The sequence below is a fragment of the Salvelinus sp. IW2-2015 genome, linkage group LG4q.2 (assembly GCF_002910315.2).
Source record: "Salvelinus sp. IW2-2015 linkage group LG4q.2, ASM291031v2, whole genome shotgun sequence".
Taxonomy (NCBI): Eukaryota; Metazoa; Chordata; class Actinopteri; order Salmoniformes; family Salmonidae; genus Salvelinus; species Salvelinus sp. IW2-2015.
The window spans coordinates 14,581,578-14,606,137 of record NC_036843.1 but is presented as its reverse complement, the minus strand read 5'-3'; the positions used below and the strand labels follow the sequence as shown (position 1 = coordinate 14,606,137).

The 24,560-nt window shown below is 40.8% G+C and overlaps 1 protein-coding gene across 3 annotated transcripts; it reads left to right on the top strand.

The window, feature by feature from the left end:
• The first annotated feature begins 4,469 nt into the window (after positions 1-4,469).
• On the top strand, positions 4,470-24,337 carry LOC111963381 (gamma-aminobutyric acid receptor subunit alpha-2). Of its 3 annotated transcripts, none has more exons than XM_023986783.2 (10): positions 4,470-4,641; positions 5,073-5,158; positions 5,805-5,926; positions 10,588-10,655; positions 12,793-13,013; positions 13,184-13,266; positions 14,342-14,485; positions 18,411-18,563; positions 22,098-22,300; positions 23,573-24,337. In XM_023986783.2, the coding sequence occupies exons 1-10, from the start codon at positions 4,564-4,566 to the stop codon at positions 23,888-23,890; spliced, it is 1,476 nt and encodes a 491-aa protein (XP_023842551.1). In that variant the 5' UTR covers positions 4,470-4,563; the 3' UTR covers positions 23,891-24,337. The 3 variants fall into 3 exon arrangements, with proteins under 3 accessions (XP_023842551.1, XP_023842550.1, XP_023842552.1); XM_023986782.2 differs by having other exon boundaries at positions 23,570-24,337; XM_023986784.2 differs by having other exon boundaries at positions 4,625-4,703; positions 23,570-24,337.
• The last annotated feature ends 223 nt before the right edge of the window (positions 24,338-24,560 follow it).

Genomic DNA, 24,560 nt, shown 5'->3' with positions numbered 1-24,560 from the left:
AATCTAAATCAAACATGGATTCCACAGCTGTGCAGTGGCAGCATGCTCTCGCCTCTAGGCAACTGTCTGCACTCATGCCACTTCCTGTCTGTGGTTCACCAGCACAAGCCTCACAAAATTGGTGCAGTGCTGCCACCCACTGCTCACCAAAAGAAAATATATCTGTATCGCGGCCTCTGCAGAGGTCAAATAGTCCGGTGGCCATTTGATGAATTGTTCAGCAGTCTTATGGCTTGGGGGTAGAAGCTGTTAAGGAGCCCTTTGGTTCTAGACTTGGCACTCCGGTACCGCTTGCCATGCGGTAGCAGTCTATGACTTGGGTGACTGGAGTGACTGACAATTTTATGGGCTTTCCTCTGACACCGCCTATTATATAGGTCCTGGATGGCAGGAAGCTTGGCCCCAGTGATGTACTGGGCAGTACGCACCTCCCTCTGTAGCGCCTTATGGTCAGATGTCGAACAGTTGCCATACCAGGCGGTGATGCAACCGGTCCGGATGCTCTTGATGGTGCAGCTGTAGAAGTTTTTAAGGATCTGGGGACCCATGCCAAATCTTTTCAGTCTCCTGAGGGGGAAAAGGTTTTGTCGTGCCCTCTTCATGACTGTCTTGGTGTGTTTGGACCATGATAGTTCGTTGGTGATGTGGACACCAAGGATCTTGAAACTCTCGACCCGCTCCAGTACAGCCCCGTCGATGAGAATGGGGGCCTGTTCGGCCCGCCTTTCCTGTAGTCCACGATCAGCTCCTTTGTTGTGATCACATTGAGGGAGAGCTTGTTGTCCTGGCACCACACAGCCAATTCTCTGACCTGCTCCCTATAGGCTGTCTCATCATTGTCGGTGATCAGGCCTACCACTGTTGTGTGGTCAGCAAACTTAATGATGGTGTTGGAGTCGTGCTTGGCCATGCAGTCGTGGGTGAACAGGGAACACAGGAGCGGACTAAGTACACACCCCTGAGAGGCCCCAGTGTTGAGGATCAGCGTGGAGGTTTAGTCCCAGAGTCCTTAGTTTAGTGATGAGCTTTGAGGGCACTATGGTGTTGAACGCTGAGCTGTAGTCAGTGAACAGCATTCTCACGTAGGTGTTCCTTTTGTCCAGGTGGGAAAGGGCAGTGTGGAGTGCAATTGAGATTGTGTCATCTGTGGATCTGTTGGGGTGGTATATTAATTGGAGTGGGTCTAGGGTATCCGGGAGGATGCTGTTGATGTGAGCCATGACCAGCCTTTCAAAGCACTTCATGGCTACCGATGTGAGTGCTACGGGGCGGTAATAATTTGGCAGGTTACCTTCGCTTCCTTGGGCAAAGGGACTATGGTGGTCTGCTTGAAATATGCAGGTATTACAGACTCGGTCAGGGAGAGGTTGAAAATGTCAGTGAAGACACTTGCCAGTTGGTATTCGCATGCTTTGTGTACATGTACTGGTAATCAGTCTGGTCCCGCGGCTTTGTGAACGCTGACCTGTTTAAAGGTCTTGATCACATTGGCTACCGAGAGCGTTTTTCACACAGTCATCCAGAACAGCTGGTGCTCTCGTGCATGCTTCAGTGTTGCTTGCCTTGGAGCAAGGATAAAAGGCATTTAGCTCGTCTGGTAGGCTTGTGTCACTGGGCAGCTCGCGTCTGGGTTTCCCTTTGTAGTCCGTAATAGTTTACAAGCCCTGCCACATCCGACGAGCGTCAGAGCCGGTGTAGTAGGATTCATTCTTAATCCTGTATTGACGCTTTGCTTGTTTGATGGTTCGTCTGAGGGCATAGCGGGATTTCTTGTAAGCGTCCGGATTAGTGTCCCGCTCCTTGAAAGCGGCAGCTCTAGCCTTTAGCTCGATGAGGATGTTGCCTGTAATCCATGGCTTCTGGTTGGGATATGTACGTACGGTCACTGTGGGGACGACGTCGTCGATGCACTTATTGATGAAGCCTTTGACTGAGGTGGTGTTCTCCTCAATGCCACTGGTTGAATCCCGGAACATATTCCAGTCTGTGCTAGCAAAACAGTCCTGTAGTGTAGCATCCGTGTCATCTGACCACTTCCGTATTGAGTGAGTCACTGGTACTTCCTGCTTTAGTTTTTGCTTGTAAGCGGGAATCAAGAGGATAGAATTATGGTCAGATTTGTTGGGTGGTTCTTTGCATGGGGTGATGTAAGTTTCTGTTAACAATCAGTCTTCCAGATAGATGACACAGACACTGGAACCTTGGTATAAAACTCTTTAGTAATAAAATGCAATTGCAGACAGAGATACACATACAGAATACCTCAGTAGTATATAGTAAAGATCTGTGTGGCGAAACAGGAGACAACACCCTTTTTTACAACATACCGTCAATCATATTCTAACATTGTTTTATTGGATTAGATACAAATTATCTAAGATGAGAAAAACATGTCTAGACTGTGGTTTCTCCCTCTACTATCTCAACCTTGAGGCTGTGTGACTATCAGCAGGTGCTTTAGTTCTCAGCCTAAGAACTAAAGCAGTACATCTCCATTTACCCAGTACTTTTCCATCATTGCGCTTTGCAAGCATACAAAGGTTATCACATATATACAGTAATCATGGCATTGGTGTAGTCCCACACCCGACCCCCAGGGTAACCCCCAACAGATTTGCCAAATGGAAGGCGGGGAAGAGCTTTGTATGCATCTCTGTGTGTGGAGTAAAGGTGGCCTAGAGTTGTTTTTCCTCTGGTATGTGACATGCTGTTAAAAATGTGGTCTTCTATGATGGTAATTGTTGTTCAAAAACAGGCCTGTTGAGATAGTGAGTGACCAAACGTAATAGTACTTTTGCATTTTTGTTGTTGTAACCGATGGGACCCAACCTCCGTGCAGTGTCTGTTGTGGTAGGTCATTGTGACCCCACATTCACACCTAATGTAGATTCTCAGCTGGAGGCTGGCAATCACCTAAATGACCCTCTTTTCAGCAAACATGCTATCCCAGACGTCAGATGGACACATCTCATCTCCTGCAAAACTTCAACTTATTCTTCCCAGCCCCCTGTCTCACGCCATAGTCCATGTGCGTTAATTGCCCCTTCTCTTTCTCCTGCTGGGCAGGGCAAAGTCTGCCAAAAATACATTATGAACAAAGCAGAACAGAATGTCCCCAAACCCCTCTGTCTCCGAGAACAATTATTGGCCTATATTCTCAATGACACTCCCCATTGTATGCAGCCTTTCGGGTGCCCTAATTGATATTTGGTAGGGCCGCCCCCACCTCCCAGGCAAAATATATTACTGTTTATTAGCCAAAGTCTTTATCTTTGAGGTGTGTTATTCCCAGCCTTTCTCACATATGTAGTTGATATTACAGGCACATACTGCCTGAAAGCCTAAACAGACACAATATTACCTTTGAGTATTACCTTTACCTTACACTCCAAATCCAATTACATTATATGAGAGTCGTGCATTTCATTGGACTGTTAGGCCTTTCATGAGTTGAATTGTGGTCATATGATTTAAGTGTTATTTGTTTGATTTGAGCATTTGCTCATTCAATAGACTGGACTACCATGTGTGGTGATTTGATTTTAATCTTGCTCATTTCAGTTGAATTTTTGTGAGTTCCACACCTCATCTGCTCAAGGTCTGAAAGTGAGTAAAAGTGCTAGTATTTATTGTGTAAAAGCTCAGTGTGTGTGAGATGTGTCATTATTATTACCAGTCAAGAAAGGTATGCTAAAATGATTTTGCATTTGAATTATTTAGGAAGTGACTATCATCATGAGTTAGTTATATCATCAATGGCTATTATTCAATCACATGGACATTATGACATTTACATAGGAGCATACACTCCTCTTCAGAGTTAGCTGAGCCCCAGCTATTTATTTTTCTCCGTCACTGATGTCCCTCTCCTCCATTTTTTTCAGTCATTGTATCAACTATTCCACTACTTTATATTTAAACATACATTTATTTAAACAATAAAAAAAAAAACTTTCCCACATGAAAGCACACATTTAATCGCTATTGCATGGTGGCTATAATGTCGTCTTGAAAATAAACTGCACTCTAACAACGTGTTGCAAATCTAAAAGACAAGGCCAGAATTCGCAGGCGGTGCATAGGTTTACTCATATAGGACATACAGTATACATTTCTGAGGTAAGTGACGCCGCATCCTCGCATCTTTCCAGCTCCTTCACTTAATAAAACCAGTTCTAGTTTCTACACGCGTAGTGATGCGCTTTTGGTTGCAGAGAAAGCAGCTTTTACAGAACGTTCATCTATTTCATTTTGATATCAAATCTGGGATTTATTCTGGCGGTCAATGCGTGGATGCTATAAATAGGACCTAGTACATCTGTCTTGCTCGTCTTCCTCAGACTTTCGAGACACACGGAGTTGGGCGCGCGTGTGCATTGTTACAGGTTATAGGCGGGAGCCAAAAACGAATTTATCAGGGAACCACGGCACTTGTATACGGGTGGACAGTATCTACAATCGGTGTTTTGGATTCCCAGGGTTTGAAATATTGTCAAACTCGTCCTTATCATCTTTACACCCACTCCGGATGTATTCCCACATCCCTGTGGTGTAATTTAGTTGATGCCCAGCGCTTTTGGGCGCAACTTTACATCTGGGTTGTCAGAAGAAATTCATAAGGAGATCCCTCGCGCTAGTCAGGTAGCCTTGTTATCAACCCGCCTTATTGTTTTGCTGCGAATAAAGAGACAGTTTCCTTGAAGGTTTGGAGATTTCCAAAACGTTTCCAAAAATCTAGTTGCTCCTCATTCCAGCAAATAATAATGGAGTTTTCAATAACTTCAATAAGTTATTTTAAAATGTATAGGCCTATTGTTTTTTATGAAGTGGTCGAAATAATTTTTATTTGCATGTTGCCATCAAATTTGAAGTATGCATGTAGGCTATAAAGCGCACGATTACTTTAGATTTTGGATAGAGAAAAATGTTTATATAAATCGTTTACATGAATTTGTTAAACAAAAGGCAATAATTCAGAATGAATGGCACCGCACAGCATTTGAATCGAATGTCTTCATGAATGGAATTTCGTGCTCTGAATATTACCTTTAATTGGGCATCCCATTCTGTAGGTTTGGATTTCAGCAATGAGAGAGCGATGGGACTTATCGCATTATCTAGCGGTGTTCTTCTCGTTGATGGTACTGTGGCAGTCAAGGTAAGTTTCGTTGTATTATCAAATATATATATATATATATAGGGTATAGAAATCAGTAGAAAAAAACAAAACACAGTGATTGTGCGTACTAAGAACACTGTTGCACATTTGTCTGCGCGTTCTATATCGCCTCGATAGCTTTTCGCCGATCTAAATGGTTCTTAGATTGGAATATAGCTGTTATTGACGTGAAAATACTATTTTGCACACAAAAAAAGCGTGATAACACGATGGCACAATTTGTGTGGAGAGCTGAAACACCAATTGCGCGGTGACGTGTAAATTAGAGGGTAAAGATTACGCACAACTCCCGGGAGTTAGAAGATTGGTATTAATCCGAATGGGGGGGAAACTCAGTGACGTGATAACTTGATTGACGCACAATTCCTTGGTATCTTCCAGTTTCTCTTCGGAAATGCTTAGAACTTTCTTTGGCGAAGTGGAACTGTCTATTCCATAATGAACTAATGAGAGTGAGGATGGTTGTCTTTGTACGAAACAAACTGAGCCACATGAATTAAATAACACACACAGTGATCTTATCAAGAGGAAGTTGGCAGAGAGGTTGACTGAATTACATATTTGTTACTTCAATAAATTTTCCCCACACATCTCTCACACAATCATTTATGTTTCTCCTACTTAGATCAATAGTGCAATCGTCTGCATATGCTTCAGAGGCCTTCAAAAACAACATCACTCTGTTTACCCGGATCTTGGACCGCCTTCTGGATGGCTATGACAACCGATTACGACCTGGACTTGGAGGTGAGCACCTAACATGTCATACTTACCGTATCAAATCAATTGAAATTAAGCGTTTTTTTTAAAAGTGCTTTTAAATCTCAATAAACTTTGGAACAGGGATGGCCAACCCTCTTCCTGGAGAGATACTGGGTGTTCAGGGTTTTACTCCAACCCTGCTCTTACACTCCTGATTCTGCTTATCATCTGCTCAGCAGGACCTTGATTAGTAGAATCAGGTGTGTTCGAATAGGGCTGGAACAAAAGCCTGCCTACCCAATAGCACTCCAGGATATATTTATTAAAAGTTTTACATTACTTTGAGATTAAATATTTTCTTTTTTCAAGCTTGTTTATATACTGTATATATATACATAACTTGTCTGGCATGTCAGAATACGTTTCTGAGCTTGCATGTGCATCCCCCTTATCACCAGGACAACCTTACAGACATACAGAATTATCTGGTAAACAGAATAATAGATAATAGCTATTTGAGTGTACAAAACACCCAGTCAGTGTATACCTCAATGGCTCCCAGGAGAGGTTCCCTTTGTTCCAGTTCTGATGAGCAGTACAGACACTGGACAAGATGTACACAGCTAAGTCTATAGTCTTAGTCACAACAAGGGAGTTCTGTTATAAAAAAAAAATAAAAAAAATAATGTACAAATTGATTGTCATGATGGCAACTGTCACTAGGCTTTGCTGAAAATTCCCATCCAGAAGTAACAAATTATATATTTTTTAGTAATAATAATTATGTCCCCCCACTTCTAAAAGCAAATTTGTGCCCCTGATTGATAGGCTTGGCTACTTGGCGAACGCATTGGGCAGGACAAAAAAAACAGCCATCATTGAGGGAATGGGCACATCTCCACTCTTATTACCGCGAAGACCTGCTCTGCATGAAATTGTCACTTTTGCGCATGTTTTCAAGGACACACCTCAAATATTTCCACCCCTCCCACCTCAGTGCAAGTGACCTGATACTAGACAGGCAAATTGCTGAACCTGGCGCATGGGGTGGAAAATGCCAGAACGCCAGTTCTTACATGTTTAAATGGCAAACTAACGTGTTTGGAACTTGCGCCAGCCGAAGTATATCCCTACGTGTGAGTGGTGTCATTTATAATATTTGGTCCGTTAAAGATGACCGATGATGGTTATACTGTAGCCTCTCACTGTTCCCACTGGTGTGGCTGAATATGCTTCCTTGGCTTGTTTAATGAGGATTTAACTTAATGCTGTTTTAACAAGGTGCTATGATTTATGTTGATGTTTATCTAGTTGTAGATATTATTTAAAGATGACAGAAGCATTAGAGTTAGGCAGTAGAGTTATTTGGTCTAATGGGAATTTGATTGAAGACAGATGCACCAGATGTGTACTGGGAAATAACTGATTTATTTATGGGAAATTCTTTTTTTTCACTAAGTTTTTAGAATCAGTTTAGGTCACAGTTTTGGAGTTGTTATCTTAAATCAAGGCTGGAAGTTGTAGACAATTTAGTGTAATTCGAAATAAATTGCTTCTGTTTGTTTTTTACTCTTGACATCAATTTTTAATTAACTTTTTAGGGATAGGGGGCAGCATTTTCACTTTGGATGAATTGCGTGCCCATAGTGAACTGCCTCCTACTCTGTCCCAGATGCTAATACATGCATATTATTATTACTATTGGATAGAAAACACTCTGAAGTTTATAAAACTGTTTCAATTATGTCTGTGAGTATAACAGAACTCCTATGGCAGGCAAACTTCCAAACAGGAAGTGGAAATTCTGAGGCTGGTGTTTTTTCTACTCATCGCCTATTAAAATCCCAGGAAGATATGGATTTGTTTGCACATCCTATGCCTTCCACTAGATGTCAACAGTCGGTAAAACGTTGAATGAACTGTATACTGTGATGTGGGACCGGATGGGAGGTGCTTCAGTCAGTGGTCTGGCAGATTGCCAGTTCCTGGTCACGCGCATTTCCCATGATATCGCCTTGCGTTCCATAACTTTTACAGACACGAAGGAATACTCCGGTTGGAACGTTATTGGATATATATGATAACAACATCCTGAAGATTGATTCTCTACTAAGTTTGACCAGTTTATTCGACTTGTAACTTTTTGAAGTTTTCGTCCGTCGTTATGTGTCACTTGCACGAGCGTTTGGATATGTGTACTAAACACGCTAGCAAAAGCAGCTATTTGGACATAAAATAATTGACATTATCGAACAAAACAACAATTTATTGTCGAACTAGGATTCCTGGGAATGCTTTCTGATGAAGATATTCAAAGGTAAGGGAATATTTATGATGTAATTTCGTATTTCTGTTGACTCCAACATGGCGGAGAAATGTTATTTATAGTTGAGCGCCGTCTCAGATTATTGCATGGTGTGCTTTTCCGTAAAGTTTTTTTGAAATCTGACACAGCGGTTGCATTAAGAACAAGTGTATCTTTAATTATATGTAAAACATGTATCTTTCATCAAAGTGTATGATGAGTATTTCTGTTATTTGACGTGGCCCTCTGCAATTTCTCCGGATATTTTGGAGGCATTTCTGAACATGGCGCCAATGTAAACTAAGATTTTTGGATATAAATATGCACATTATCGAACAGAAAATACATGTATTGTGTAACATGATGTCCTATGAGTGTCATCTGATGAAGATCATCAAAGGTTAGTGATTCATTTCATCTCTATTTCTGTTTTTGTGACTCCTATCTTTGGCTGGGAAAATGGCTGTGTGTTTTTTGGTGGTGATCTAACATAATCATATGTTGTGTTTTCGCTGTAAAGCATTTTTTAAATCGGACACGATGGGTAGATTAACAAGATGTTTATCTTTCATTTGCTGTATTGGACTTGTTAATGTGTGAAAGTTACATATTTAAAAAATATATTTTTGAATTTCCCACGCTGCCTTTTCAGCGTAATGTTGTGGGGGGGTTCCGCTAGCGGAACGTGTGTCGTAGAAAGGTTAAGAAGAAATTTAACAAGCTCAGCAAATTACTTCATAACAAACAGAAAAGGCATTCATTCTGGGGCATTGAGATTACAAAGAATACAAAAAACAAAGTTATAATGGGATTCAAAACACTGGTTGAGGTAACGTAGGGCTCCACTGATGTTACACCCTGTCCACACATACACAAGTGTAAACTGAAACATGATTTAATTGGATAATACTGTGTAATCCAAACAGCATCCTGGTATAATTTTTTTCCCTCACTGCAGAAACCTACGGATTTTGGTTTGGATTGAATAGGGCCCTATAGAAAGCTTGATTTGAAACTGATATACTAACACTCAAAAGTTGTATAGCCACAAGTCATTCCCATCTACAACTAGTTAGCTAGTGGTTGATGACATGCATTTTCCAGCTTAATTAGGAGTAACAGTCAATGTTCTTCATAGAGAATGGCAATATAAGACTGGAATGTTGAGGGGGCTATACTAAATAGGATGACTGTCAAGCTCAGTAATAGTGTGGATAGTGGTGTAGCCTAACTATGGCCTGTCAAGACCTCAGTAGCACTTTTACTCCACATTTACTCAGTGTGACTCATCACTGGGGTGCTGCTTGAACCCTTTTGCTTTTGGCAGTTGTTTGCTGTTCCTTCCCCATATTCTTTGTGAGTGTGGCTGTGTTTGTGAATGTGTGTAATGGCCTGAGTTTTCTTGGACACTTGCGTTTCTATAAGTGTCTATTGATGATATGTTAGTAATGGATTAGATTTAAATTGTGCTTTTCACTAGGTATCAAATGTCGGCCGGAGGGAGCCTTTTCTGGGCTATTGCTTTTAGATTATTTGGGAGTATATTAATTCACCCTACCCACCATCAATATGTAGCTCCCACTTGGTAGACATCCACTATTGCTTTGACTGATATTTTTAAAGATGACAAAAGCATTAGTGTCAGGCAGTAGAGGTCAGATTCATTCCTAGTGTATGGAGAGTTGGACACCAGGAAAGGAGGCCACTTTAGCCAATTGAGATGCTCCTAAAGTGTCTGAAGGGCAGTGAGGAGGGAGTGTGATTTTTCACTCAGATTTCACAGGAGTGTGTGTTGCCTTCACACCATCCATGGGGGAGTCTGAGGAAAGAGGACGAATGTACTGTAAATGAGGCATCGTGGACAAAGCGTTGCCATGACAGCAGTCATCTAAAATTAATGTGAAATCATGGCTTTCAGTGACTGGATTGTTCTCAACCACATCTCTTTCCAGATGTACGTCACAGTTCTCAGAAACATAACATGTCTTAACATGGGATTTGGGAGTGGATGCCTTGTTAACGTATGAGCAGATATACAGTGGGGAGAACAAGTATTTGATACACTGCCGATTTTGCAGGTTTTCCTACTTACAAAGCATGTAGAGGTCTGTAATTTTTTATCATAGGTACACTTCAACTGTGAGAGACGGAATCTAAAACAGAAACCTTTGTTTGCAATTACAGAGATCATACGTTTCCTGTAGTTCTTGACCAGGTTTGCACACACTGCAGCAGGGATTTTGGCCCACTCCTCCATACAGACCTTCTCCAGATCCTTCAGGTTTCGGGGCTGTCGCTGACAGATACACATAAAACATGAATGAAATATTCAAAAGGGTTGTTGCAATTTAGTGAAAAAAATATTATATCAAACAAGATTAAATATGTGTATATTTTACAGATCGGGTGACGGAGGTGAAGACTGATATTTATGTCACAAGTTTCGGTCCAGTGTCAGACACAGACATGGTAAGTGTTATACTAGGTATTATACATATGAACTACTGTGACACAGCCTTTAGTAAAATACATTCAGCTTGTTTTATTTAAGAAGACACAGTATTTCATTATTTAATTGTTTTGATATAAGCTTATGTTTAACAATATACTGTCACGCCCTGACCATAGTTTGCTTTGTATGTTTTATGTTTTGTTTGGTCAGGGTGTGATCTGAGTGGGCATTCTATGTTGTATGTCTAGTTTGTCTGTTTCTGTGTTTGGCCTGATATGGTTCTCAATCAGAGGCAGGTGTTAGTCGTTGTCTCTGATTGGGAACCATACTTAGGTAGCCTGTTTTGTCATTGTGGGTTGTGGGTGATTGTCTATGTTAGTTGCTTGTGTCAGCACATTTCTTATATAGCTTCTTGTTCGTTTATTGTTTTGTATAGTTTGTTCAGTGTTCTCTGTTTATTAAATTCATGATGAACACATACCACGCTGCATTTTGGTCCTCCGATCCTTCCAACTCAGAAGAGGAGGACGACGAGCGTGACATATACTGTATATTGATATACAGTTGAAGTCAGAAGTTTACATACACCTTAGCCAAATACATTTAAACTCAGCTTTTCACAATTCCTGACATTTAATCCTAGTAAAAATTCCCTGTCTTAGGTTAGTTAGGATCACCACTTTATTGTAAGAATGTTAAACGTCCGAATAATAGTAGAGATAATGATTTATTTCAGCTTTTATTTCTTTCATCACATTCCCAGTGGGTCAGAAGTTCACATACACTCAATTAGTATTTGGTAGCATTGCCTTTAAATTGTTTACCTTGGGTCAGATGTTTCGGGTAGCCTTCCACAAGCTTCCCACAATAAGTTGGGTGAATTTTGGCCCATTCCTCCTGACAGAGCTGGTGTAACTGAGTCAGGTTTGTAGGCCTCCTTGCTCACACACGCTTTTTCAGTTCTGCCCACACATTTTCTATAGGATTGAGGTCAGGGCTTTGTGATGGCCACTGCAATACCTTGACTTTGTTGTCCTTAAGCCATTTTGCCACAACTTTGGAAGTATGCTTGGGGTCATTGTCCATTTGGAAGACCCATTTGCGACCAAGCTTTAACTTCCTGACTGATGTCTTGAGATGTTGCTTCAATATATCCACATAATTTTCCTGCCTCATGATGCCATCTACTCAAATGATGTCAATTAGCCTATCAAAAGCTTCTAAAGCCATGCCATCATTTTCTGTAATTTTCCAAGCTGTTTAAAGGCACAGTCAACTTAGTGTATGTAAACTTCTGACCCACTGAAATTGTGATACAGTGAATTATAAGTGAAATAATCTATCTGTAAACAATTGTGTCATGCACAAAGTAGATGTCCTAACTGACTTGCCAACATTATAGTTTGTTAATAGGAAATTTGTGGAGTGGTTAAAAAACTACTTTTAATGACTCCAACCTAAGTGTATGTAAACTTCCGACTTAAAATGTATGTAATATATTTCACATACATTTTATGTAGGACAGGGACTGACCCTTTAAATTGAGGTTGTTCCATCAACATTTCATGTGATTTTGGGGTAGCATCACTACTGCTTCTGTTTTTGTCTGTCTTTGTTGCCATTGGAAACACAGGTGCACTATAATGGGAAAATTCTGTAACAGTTTTTCCTGCTAGACCCCCCCCCCCCCCCCCCCCCCCCCCCCCCCCCCCCCCCCCCCCCCCCCCCCCCCCCGAGCCACCACCGAGCCAGCGCCTTAAAAAAGAAGAAGAAATGGCACATGTATAATTCATTTAGAGGATCTTTTTAACTCAAGGTGGAAAATTTCACTCTTGGGCCGTCACTCTTTGATAGTGTTTTTCTGATAGTGGTATCTCTCTCTCTCTGTCTCTCTGTGTGAGACACAACTAATCATTATTACTATTGTACTAGAAATCTCTAGACTATAAAACTCTTTCATTTGCCTGACCAGGTGATAAAAGTGGATTTCATTCTAATTATTCAAAACACATGTTACAATGCAGCTGTAGGTTTAAATATGTTTTAATAACATTCTCTGCCATTCCAGTCTCTTCATTACATATTGTGATGGAAGGGGGGGACATTACCAAAACCCCAACCTGTGCTACGGTCTTGTCATCTTCTCTGTGTCAGGAGTACACTGTGGACGTGTTCTTCCGTCAGAGCTGGATTGACGAGCGGCTGAAGTTCAACGGTCCCATGAACATCCTGCGGCTGAACAACCTGATGGCCAGTAAGATCTGGACGCCCGACACCTTTTTCCACAACGGGAAGAAATCTGTGGCTCACAACATGACCATGCCCAACAAACTGCTCCGGATCATGGAGGATGGAACACTGCTGTACACTATGAGGTATCCTTAGTTTCATTAGAGAGCTAACAGAGCTGTCCTCAGGTCTCAGACAAGGTGATGTCAGTGCAGCAGCCCACGATGTCAGTGCAGCAGCCCAATAACAACACTGTGAGAATAGCTGTGAGGTTCTGGTGTGATGTGAACTCTTGTGTCTTTGTATATTTACTCAGGTTAACGGTCCAGGCAGAATGTCCCATGCACCTCGAAGATTTCCCCATGGATTCCCACTCCTGTCCACTGAAGTTTGGCAGCTGTAAGCTTATCTCCCCATTCTTGCTTTTATTTTACTCTGTAAAGAACCGATTGAGCTAGCGGCAGAACATTCTTTCTTGCTATAGCTATGTTTAGCTGGTTGTAGCTATGTTTAGCTGGTTGTAGCTATGTTTAGCTGGTTGTAGCTATGTTTAGCTGGTTGTAGCTATGTTTAGCTGGTTGTAGCTATGTTTAACTGGTTGTAGCTATGTTGAACTGGTTGTAGCTATGTTTAAACTGGTTGTAGCTATGTTTAACTGGTTTGTAGCTATGTTTAGCTGGTTGTGGCTATGTTTAACTGGTTGTAGCTATGTTTAACTGGTTGTGTAGCTATGTTGAACTGGTTGTAGCTATGTTTAGCTGGTTGTAGCTATGTTTAGCTGGTTTAGATGTTTAGCTGGTTGTAGCTATGTTTAACTGGTTGTAGCTATGTTTAACTGGTTGTAGCTATGTTTAACTGGTTGTAGCTATGTTTAACTGGTTGTAGCTATGTTAACTGGTTGCCTGTGAGACTGAAATGTCTAGTTTTGGCAGGTTAATTGGATTCATTCTGAGTTCACGAGTCAAGTTCCACTATAAAAAGCTAGTGCGGGTTGTTGCTGTACAAGAAAAGGTCAAGAAAAATCTGACCTTTGAAACGGCTGAAAATGTGGTCCAGACCTTCGCTTTGCCAGGATTAAGGGAACGCTTCATTATATCTGGATTTTCATAAACAGCAATATCATGTGCCTCTCTACAAAGACCTATCTGCCAAGTCCTATCGATCTTCTATCAGAAAATATTGTCTGTTTTGCATTTCATTGTGATTGAATTTCTCTCCTTTCTATGTGAAATGTAATTTTCAAATTTCACACTAACAGATATTGATTATTATATATGCGTCAACATGATCAGATTGTAAAGTATACCCCATGTTGTGCTGAGCACATGGCTGTGCATAATGACATAGTTTAAAGCCTACTATTCTTTGTAGATGGGGAGTTATTCTATTCACCTCTCCTTCTTTAGAGGCCCTCATAATCACTATCTGTCCCTTGTTATGTAGTGTGAACTGTATTGACCTTTATTGTCTGCAGATGCCTACACAATGGCCGAGGTGACGTACATTTGGACCCGAAACGCATCAGCGTCAGTGGAAGTAGCACTAGATGGATCCAGACTGAACCAGTATCACCTTCAGGGACAAACTGTGGGGACAGAGACCATTAAATCAAGCACTGGTAAGTCTAGACCAGAATGATCGAGATTTAGCATGCTCAAATCAAATATTCTTTAAACAAAACTCTTTGGGTGGAGGGTTGGAAAGGCAAATCAACTGGAAAACGAAAAACCACACTCACTAGTAATAGTATTTTGACTCTTAGCAGTGAGTGTGAGTTTTCGAGTTGATAAGTCTAGAATAGGGTTGAATATTTTCCCGTTGTTTTACAAATGTTCCATCCTGAGAATTAATTACTGTTCTCCCGGGTAACCCGGTATTTCCCGCCAAAACCAGAAGTGTCATTCAAAAGCATTATAAAGCATATTAATAGGCTTATGTCTGGATTTGATTAGAGCCTTGATCAAAAATTCAAGCCTGATGCTACCTGAGCCTGATGAGCTATACATTAAAAACATTTAATGAGCCCTACATTAAAGACCTTTAATGAGCCCAAGCCCAAAAAAGCCCAAATTATTGTGTCGTTATCCAATACATATACAGTACCAGTCAAAAGTTTGGACACACCTGCTCATTCAATGGTTTGTCTTTATTTTACTATTTTCTACATTGTAGAATAATAGTGAAGACATAAAAACTATGAAATAACACATATGGAATCTTGTATTGTATTTGAGATTCTTCAAAGTACCCACCCTTTGGCTTGTTGACAGCTTTGCACACTCTTGGCATTCTCGCAACCAGCTTCATGAGATAGTCACCTGGAATGCATTTCAATTAACATGTGTGCCTTGTTAAAAGTTAATTTGTGGAATTTATTTCCTTAATGTGTTTGAGCCAATCAGTTATGTTGTGACAAGGTAGGGGTGGTACACAGAAGATAGCCCTATTTGGTAAAATACCAAGTCCATATTATGGCAAGAACAGCTCAAATAAGCAAAGAGAAACGACAGTCCATGAAGGTCAGTCAATGCGGAAAATTTCAAGAACATTGAAAGTTTCTTCAAGTGCAGTCACAAAAACCATCAAGCGCTATAATGAAACTGGCTCTCATGAGGACCACCACAGGAAAGGAAGATGCAGAGGATAAAGTTCATTAGAGTTACCAGTCTCAGAAATTGCAGTCCAAATAAATGCTTCGGAGTTCAAGTAACAGACACATCTCAACATCAACTGTTACGAGGAGACTGTGTGAATCAGGCCTTCATGGTTGAATTGCAGCAAAGAAACCACTACTAAAGGACACCAATAAGAAGAACAGACTTGCTTGGGTCAAGGAACACGAGCAATGGACATTAGACCAGTGTCTTTGTGAGACGCAGAGTAGGTGAACGGATGATCTCCCTTGAATGAGTAAGTGTGTCCAAACTTTTGACTGGTACTGTATGACATAGGCTACTGAACATTAAGCATGACAGAAAAACATAAAAGCTCATAGATGTAGCTAACTATATGCTCTCCTGGGTAAATAAATGAAACTCGCTCCAGTTGGCTAATCTTTTTGAGTGTGAACTGTATTACTGTACTCTATTGTATTATACTGTATGTTAAACCATGATAAAGTAGAGGTGAACATGGGATTCTGGTGGAGCACATGGGGCCAAGTATAGGATAGCGAATTTGATTTAAATTTTGAAATCTAATAGGGCCTATTTGTACAATTCGTAGTCTGACATATATCAAATCAAATCAAATGTGTCACGTGTTTATTGCGGGTGTAGCAAAATGCTTGTGTTTCTAGCTCCAACAGTGCAGTGATATCTAACAAGTAATATCTAACAATACACACAATCTAAAGTAAAGGAATGGAATTAAGAATATATAAATATTTGGACGAGCAATGTCAGATCGGCACAGACTAAGATACAGTAGGATAGAATACAGTATATACATATGAGATGAGTAAGGCAAAATATGCATTTTTTTAAAAAGTGACTAGTGTTCCATTATTAAAGTGGCCAGTGATTTCAAGTCTATGTATATAGGGCAGCAGCCTCTAATGTGCTAGTGATGGCTATTTAACAGTCTGATGGCATTGAGATAGGAGCTGTTTTTCAGTTTCTCGGTCCCAGCTTTGATGCACCTGTACTGACATTGTCTTCTGTATGATAGCATGGTGAACAGGCAGTGGCTCAGGTGGTTGTTGTCCTTGATGATCTTTTCGGGTGCTGTGGTGGTGCTGGAGGGCAGGTAGTTTGCCCCCGGTGATGCGTTGGGCAGACCGCACCACCCTCTGGAGAGCCCTGCGGTTGCGGGCTGTGCAGTTGCCGTACCAGGCTGTGATACAGCCCGAAAGGATGCTCTTAATTGTGCATCTGGAAATGTTTGTGAGGGTTTTAAGTGCCAAGCCAAATTTCTTCTGCCTCCTGAGGTTGAAGAGGCGCTGTTGCACCTTCTTCAGCACACTGTCTGTGTGCTGTATTGTTGGCACACTGTTGGCTGCTGTATTTAACATTCAGCAAACGCAAGCTTGCGCACCTCTTCAAATAATCTATTGGTATAAGAAATGCAACAAAAAATAATAATATCCAGCAAGCTATTCTAGTCTAGCTTTTTACTGCATGGGACGCCAAGAGCTAAGCAGCGTTTTTTAAGGAGAGGCCAGCGGAGCACAGGTGCTTGCGTATTGTGCAAGAGATAGAGTGTCATGCCCTGACCTTAGAGATCCTTTTTATGTCTCTATTTTGTTTTGGTCACAGTGTCATTTGGGTGGGCATTCTATGTTCTGTATTTCTAGGTTTTGTATTTCTTTGTTTCTGGCCAAGTGTGGTTCCCAATCAGAGGCAGCTGTCTATCGTTGTCTCTGATTGGGGATCATACTTAGGCTGCCCTTTTCCCTCTTTCTGTGTGGGATCTTGTTCTTTGTTTGTGTGCAGGGAGTTTGCACATCGAAGCTGTTCGGTCGTTGTATTCTTTATTGTTTTGTCCTGTTTTAGTTTCACTTCGTGATTAAATTATGAGGAACTCTAAGAACGCTGCGCCTTGGTCTCTTCCTTCCGACGAAACCCATTACACAGAGGCTATAAGTTAGAAGCTTATTATGCATAATCCATCATTAATTATATAAATTTAAGGCTAATACTACATTGTAAATAAGGTATTTCTGTTTTGTATTTTTCATAAATTTGCTAAACTTTCTTAGAACCTGTTTTCACTTTGTCATTAGGGGGTATTGTGTGTAGATTATGGAGGAACATTTAGAATTTAATCTATTTTAGAATAAAGCTTTGTAAAGTAACAAATGTGGAAAAGTCAAGGGGTCTGAATACTTTCCGAATGCACTGTACAGTATATCAATCTAGAACAGGATTATCTGTGATGCAATTTGAATGGAATTGATGGAGCGAGAGAAAGACTGCGAGAGAGTGCTCACGCGTGCACTGATTTAAAGCAATGATATTCGAGTGATAGTCTATTTTAAAACTATTCAGCTGCAATAAAATAAAACATCTTTACAATTATAAAATAAGGTGCCTACTGAAAGCCAGATGGAGATGGGTCAATTAGATGTGCATTAGTTATTTATATTATAGAATATGCTGCAGAAAATTTTGTCCTACCTGTCACAAGAAAAAAAGTTACCATGATGAGATAATAGAGATACGTGCATTGTGAAGTGCCATTCAATTTGAGATGGGCTGTCTGTCCCCACCCTGAGCGTTGATGATTCATCATGCAGAGGTCGTAGAGAAGACCTTGCATATAATTTAACAGTTCCATTTCACATCATGCTGTTCATATAAATAATTTACCGGTTTCTCGCAGTTATTTATCATGGGAAAAGGGAGTGGTTTTGGGCAGTAAATCATGGTAAATCTCGGTAACCGGGTTCCTGCCATTCAACCCTAGTCTAGACCAGTAGCCACTACTAGATCTGAGCAGAGACACCAAGCAGAGACAACAATCTCTTTAACAACTTGTGTAAAAAGATAAAATTATCACACACATTCTCATCTGTATATTTTCTACTCATTCCCTCTCTGCAGGTGAATACACTGTCATGACGGCCCACTTCCACCTGAAGAGGAAGATTGGCTACTTTGTGATCCAGACCTACCTGCCCTGCATCATGACCGTCATCCTCTCCCAGGTCTCCTTCTGGCTCAACCGAGAGTCTGTACCCGCCAGAACTGTCTTTGGTGAGCACTTCAAATCATCGCTTTCAAACACAATTATTTACTCATAGCAGATAGCAATTACTGCCACAAGCTTTTGTCTTCAGTCAGGCAGAATATGTTTTCCTATGTAGTCAAGTAAAACATATTCTTCCACTGTAGTCTCTGCTCTTTAGTGGTTAGGTCACGAGTGCTCCTCAACGGTCAGGTCAAACACATTGATGGTCAAGTCAAACACATCCTATGTTCCATTTTTCAAGCCAAACAACGCTTGTTAGATGGTCAGGTAAAAAACCTACCTGTTACTCTACAGTCAGGTCAAACACCTGTTACTCTACAGTCAGGTCAAACACCTGTTACTCTACAGTCAGGTCAAACACCTGTTCTTAGCAGTCAGGTCAAACACCTTGTTACTCTACAGTCAGGTCAAACACTTGTTACTCTACAGTCAGGTCCAACACCTGTTACTCTACAGTCAGGTCAAACACCTGTTACTCTACAGTCAGGTCAAACACCTGTTACTCTACAGTCAGGTCAAACACCTGTTACTCTACAGTCAGGTCAAAACCCTGTTACTCTACAGTCAGGTCAAACACCTGTTACTCTACAGTCAGGTCAAACACCTGTTACTCTACAGTCAGGTAAAACACCTGTTACTCTAACGTCAGGTCAAACACCTGTTACTCTACAGTCAGGTCAAACACCTGTTACTCTACAGTCAGGTCAAACACCTGTTACTCTACAGTCAGGTCAAACACCTGTTACTCTACAGTCAGGTCCAAACACCTGTTACTCTACAGTCAGGTCCAACACTTGTTACTCTACAGTCAGGTCAAACACCTGTTACTCTACAGTCAGGTCAAACACCTGTTACTCTACAGTCAGGTCCACACCTTGTTACTCTACAGTCAGGTCCAACACTTGTTACTCTACAGTCAGGTCAAACACCTGTTACTCTACAGTCAGGTCAAACACCTGTTACTCTACAGTCAGGTCAAACACTTGTTACTCTACAGTCAGGTCAAACACTTGTTACTCTACAGTCAGGTCCAACACTGTTACTCTACAGTCAGGTCCAACACTTGTTACTCCTACAGTCAGGTCCAACACTTGTTACTCTACAGTCAGGTCCAACACTTGTTACTCTACAGTCAGGTCAAACACCTGTTACTCTACAGTCAGGTCAAACACCTGTTACTCTACAGTCAGGTCAAACACTTGTTACTCTACAGTCAGGTCAAACACTTGTTACTCAACAGTCAGGTCCAACACTTGTTACTCTACAGTCAGGTCCAACACTTGTTACTCTACAGTCAGGTCCAACACTGTTGTTACTCTACAGTCAGGTCCAACACCTGTTACTCTACAGTCAGGTCCAACACCTGTTCTTAGATCAGAGCCTGTTCAACATTTCTTTGATTTGTAGTCACATGATGCACATACTGTACAGAAAGCCCCATGAAGTGTAGAAGCTCAGACTGAACTAGTCTCTCGTAATTAGGGGTGTTAAATCTGACAGGGTAATTGTTTATGTATTTATTTTTTATTTAACCTTTATTTAACTAGACAAGTCAGTTAAGAACAAATTCTTATTTACAATGACGGCCTACCAAAAGGAAAAAGGCCTCCTGCGGGGACGGGGGCTGGGATTAAAACACTACCAGGGCATCACAGACGAGGGGAGCAAACCAAGAGGTCACACTGACGAGCCCTCAGCATGCTTATTACAAGAAGCCCAGTCTACCGCAAAGTTAAAAAAAAGCCTAGACACATACAGTATATCCCATTTGGACCTGAGGCCCGAGGTCTCTAACAAGGGGCTTCTATACACTATCTCTGTCTGCTCCATAATGTAGATTCCCCTCATATAATCAGGGCTAATTATGTAAACACAGACCACAGGCGTATTAAGGATCACTTATTCTAAATGCCCTTGGTTGCAACTAAACAGCCCCCATATAAAAACAACTTTCACCATTTAACCATAAATTATTGTAGAATAGTTTCTGCAATTTTAAGAGATAGTCTATCCATTAATGGAACAGATTTATTTTCCTTTGAATACTTTTATATTATGAGCTTGGTCTTTTCTTATTGTTGACATTTTGGGGTCAGCTCACCATACACATTCAACACCTGCAGGATTTTCAGTCTATTCTTTTAACCTGTTCACAATTCTCCCTCAGTTTTCCAGTGCATCGAACACATTGATAACTATTCTGAACATGTTCAGTGGTAATCCTCGTGAGTCACTCTATCTATTCGTGCAAGGTTATTAAAGATTTCATATTCAGATACTCACTGGTAAATCCAGCTGTTTCTGAGGGGCCAAAGAACTGTGGCTGATTTCTCGTTCTCTTCATTGTGATTTGGTACACATCTTCCTTCTCTCCCTTCCCATTCTACACCAAAAGAATGAAATGGTGTCATGAAGTTGTTATGAATATGCTATAAAGGCACACTCTGTAACTTGTCTCCCCCTGTGGTAGCTAGGAATGAATTACATAAACAATTGTGGCTAAAACAAAACAATTTCCTACAAATGTTTTTTGACTTTCTCCTGTCAAATATCTCACAAATACACTGTAACATGAATCGCTCGATTCAATCCTTAGCGCTGAAGATCCGCGCTACAGCGCATTTTAAATCCAAAGGCAATGTTACCGTGTTCGCTGAGATTGCATTAACGGTAAACACTGAGTATGTCAGATCAATCGGAAAAGACCTTTACATTTCAATCGCGCTATAACGTGGCCCTTTAGCACTATAGATTGATCCCTAAGTCTACCATCAGTATGCTAATAGATAACATTATGTCATGTATCATGTCATTTAGGTGTTAGGAATGGCTAGATAGGGCTTAATGCAAAGGCCATCTAAAGTAAAGTGTTTCTTTTAGAACTTGTTCCTTGTTGTCTCTGTTTTATGATGTCTGACTTTGTGGTATTGTCCTGGTTAAATTATTAATGCAGGTACCACTTCCAGCCTCTGAAACACATCCCCACAGGCTGTTTGATCCTCGCAATCACGGGATTGTTATTTTACCCCGTTAGCCTGCTTGATGTTGTTTGATGTAGTTTCATGTTCCCTCAAATGGAATGAAAAAAGAGCAAAAAAACATATGTCAGCAGCCATGTGGGAAAATAATACCCCCATTCTTTCACTATCAGTGTCATCTTAGTCATAGAGGTTTGAAGGAGGAAATGACGGACAACTCCCTGTTTATTTATATGCGTGTGTCTGCTGCAAAAGTTTTCCAGGTTTGTTTGTTCTTTCTCCTTCTCCTGCAATGCAGTAATCTAAATGCATTTTTTCTTTCTGAAAATACCACTGAATTATCCACAAGAATAAGCTTTTTCAATGTGGATGGAAATACCATTGTCTTTTACACAATAGAAAAACAAGTGAACATAGTACTACAGTACTCTTCTCTTACCGTAGATGGAATCACTATTGTGAATCATTGAAATTAATTTACTGTCAACATTTTGATCAGCTTGTGATCTACATTTTCTAAGAACTGTTGTCTTTTGGTTTTCTTGTCCTGTAATGACACAGGTGTGACCACTGTGCTCACTATGACGACTCTCAGTATCAGTGCCCGTAACTCTCTGCCGAAGGTGGCCTACGCCACGGCCATGGATTGGTTCATTGCAGTGTGCTACGCCTTCGTGTTCTCTGCCCTCATCGAGTTTGCTACCGTCAACTACTTCACCAAAAGAGGCTGGGCCTGGGATGGCAAAAGTGTGGTCAACGTCAAGGTAACTATGGCAACCACACTGACCACTGACGTATTGTGCTTGGAGCTGTTCATTAAATTGAGTGTCACATGCAATCCTGCATTTGAGTTAAGAACACTGCATCTTTATCACTCTACTGTATTCACTAACAGCAGTTTCCATTTGGTGATGTGACAAGAGGCATGTGTAAAACAAGTGAACAACAGCTGTTAAGACAAATAACAATTTGAACAATATAATACATTCAGTTAATGTACAGATTAAATGTAAAGGAAATGCACAAAGATGAAGCATATAAATAGATTAATTAAACTCAAAGCAAGCTGTCTAGTACCCAGAAGTGTTTGCCTCATTGAATATCCATGTTGAGATATTGAATCTAAAGCGGTACTTTATTAAAAGAGAGGGAGGGACGAAAGAAATGGAAGATAAAAGGAGATGAGGAGCTGTGTGTGTGTGCTTCAAACACAGAGGAGAAAGGCAGAAAGGATCTGTGATCTCTCAAGGAGGAGACAGTTGATACAGTTAAGCCAGAGAATTATGTGACGGCAACAATCACATTCCGTAAGTAGTTCTGATTTCAGCTCATTCTTTTCCCAGCCTTTCTGATAATTACACTTTCTCTCCACAGCTCACATACTCAGAGAAATGGGTGTGACATTGAAAGTGATGACTGTGCTTTTACTTCAGAATAACTATTATTATCTGTGCTGGTTGTAGCCATACATATATCCTGCCATAATACATATTTGACAAGTGGGGCCAATTAAAATGGTCATGGGAAACTTCAAAGAGATTCACACTCCTTGAGGACCTCAAAGGTACTGTACATTTCCATCCAAATTGATATTCAGATGAAACCCATAAGGTTTAACAGGCAATTTAACAGATTAGACACTTTTTGATGGTTAATAAGGCAGAATCATAATTACTGTGAAGTAGCTATAGGCTACTGTACAACAGATGTGCTCCATTTTCATATCAGACTAATTATTACAGTGTCTCAGAGTGACATTAAAATCCTGTTGTGAGGTATTGCCTCTCAAGTCAAGTAGACATGGAGTGTTGTACTTTTGATCTCAGGTCCCTGTCTGACACCTTGAGGTGAGCTCTTAGCTGTGTGAGAGGTACCGAGAAAACAAACACCATAATCTAGTAACAATCAAACACTTGAAGGATCGGGAAGCCGTCATAACACTGTCTCAGAGTATCGTCTCCTGCTTTTAGTGCCTCTCATTTTCTTGCAAACACCTCCCAAGTCTCTAATGTGTATTTTATTTCTCTCCTCAGCAGAAGAAGGAGGCGTCCACCATGAAGAAGAACAACGCCTATGCCGTTGCTGTGGCAAACTATGCCCCGAACGTCACCAAGGACCAAAGTGGTCTGCCCACCATCTCCAAGAGCGCCACCTCTGACCCCAACAAGGCCAAGCCAGAGGTCAAGCCAGAGGTCAAGCCAGAGCAGAACAAGAAGACCTTCAACAGCGTCAGCAAAATTGACCGTATGTCCCGGATTATGTTCCCCGTGCTCTTCGGTGGTTTCAACCTGGTCTACTGGGCCACCTACCTGAACAGAGAACCAGTCATAAAGGACATGGTCCCGTCCAAATGAGTACTAAATATTTATTTTGCAAAGAGACAGGACTCACTTTATGCTGCCGGCCCATGACTGAGGATCTGTGTGTGAGTTAGGCTACATGGAGCTGTGGCATGCACTGGAGTCAGTATGATTGCTTTCTATTGCAGGTGCATTCATTACAAGATGATAGGCGGGTAAATTTTAACAATTTTCTAGTTAAATTGTAATTTATACTTGTAAAAGAGGTTCACATTAACTTAAAAGTGGTGTAAGGATTTTATATTTATATAAAGAAAGAAACATCTGACGCTTTATCTAACTTCTATTTGAGGTTCTGTTTAATGAACCTCAAAGAAAACAACTGCCATGATTCAATCAACATGAGAACTAGTGACCAAATCCTTATTATAACCCTTTATTGAAGACTCCTGTATTAGAAAGCACAGACACCAATTTCCTGTTTTTGTTCCATTATTAACCCTTACCATGCCCATCATATTTTACATACTGTACATGTTCACGTTTGAGCTTTTCTTTATGTTTATTGTGTCAATTCACACATTGGAAAGAAATGTTGCACCATTTTTTCGTCACACAGTGTACACAGTGTCGTGTCTTTGGAACAGGTACACACAAGTGAGTGTTGATCCTGCAGGTCCCTACAGTACACCGCTAGACTCACCATGAGTTTAGGGATGGATGA

Coding starts and splice junctions, on each gene's coding strand:
- LOC111963381 (XM_023986782.2), top strand. CDS start 4,564: ATGCCCAGCGCTTTTGGGCGCAACTTTACATCTGGGTTGTCAGAAGAA. Junction 10,656..12,792: donor CAGTGTCAGACACAGACATG/GTAAGTGTTATA, acceptor TCTCTGTGTCAG/GAGTACACTGTGGACGTGTT. Junction 13,014..13,183: donor ACACTGCTGTACACTATGAG/GTATCCTTAGTT, acceptor ATATTTACTCAG/GTTAACGGTCCAGGCAGAAT.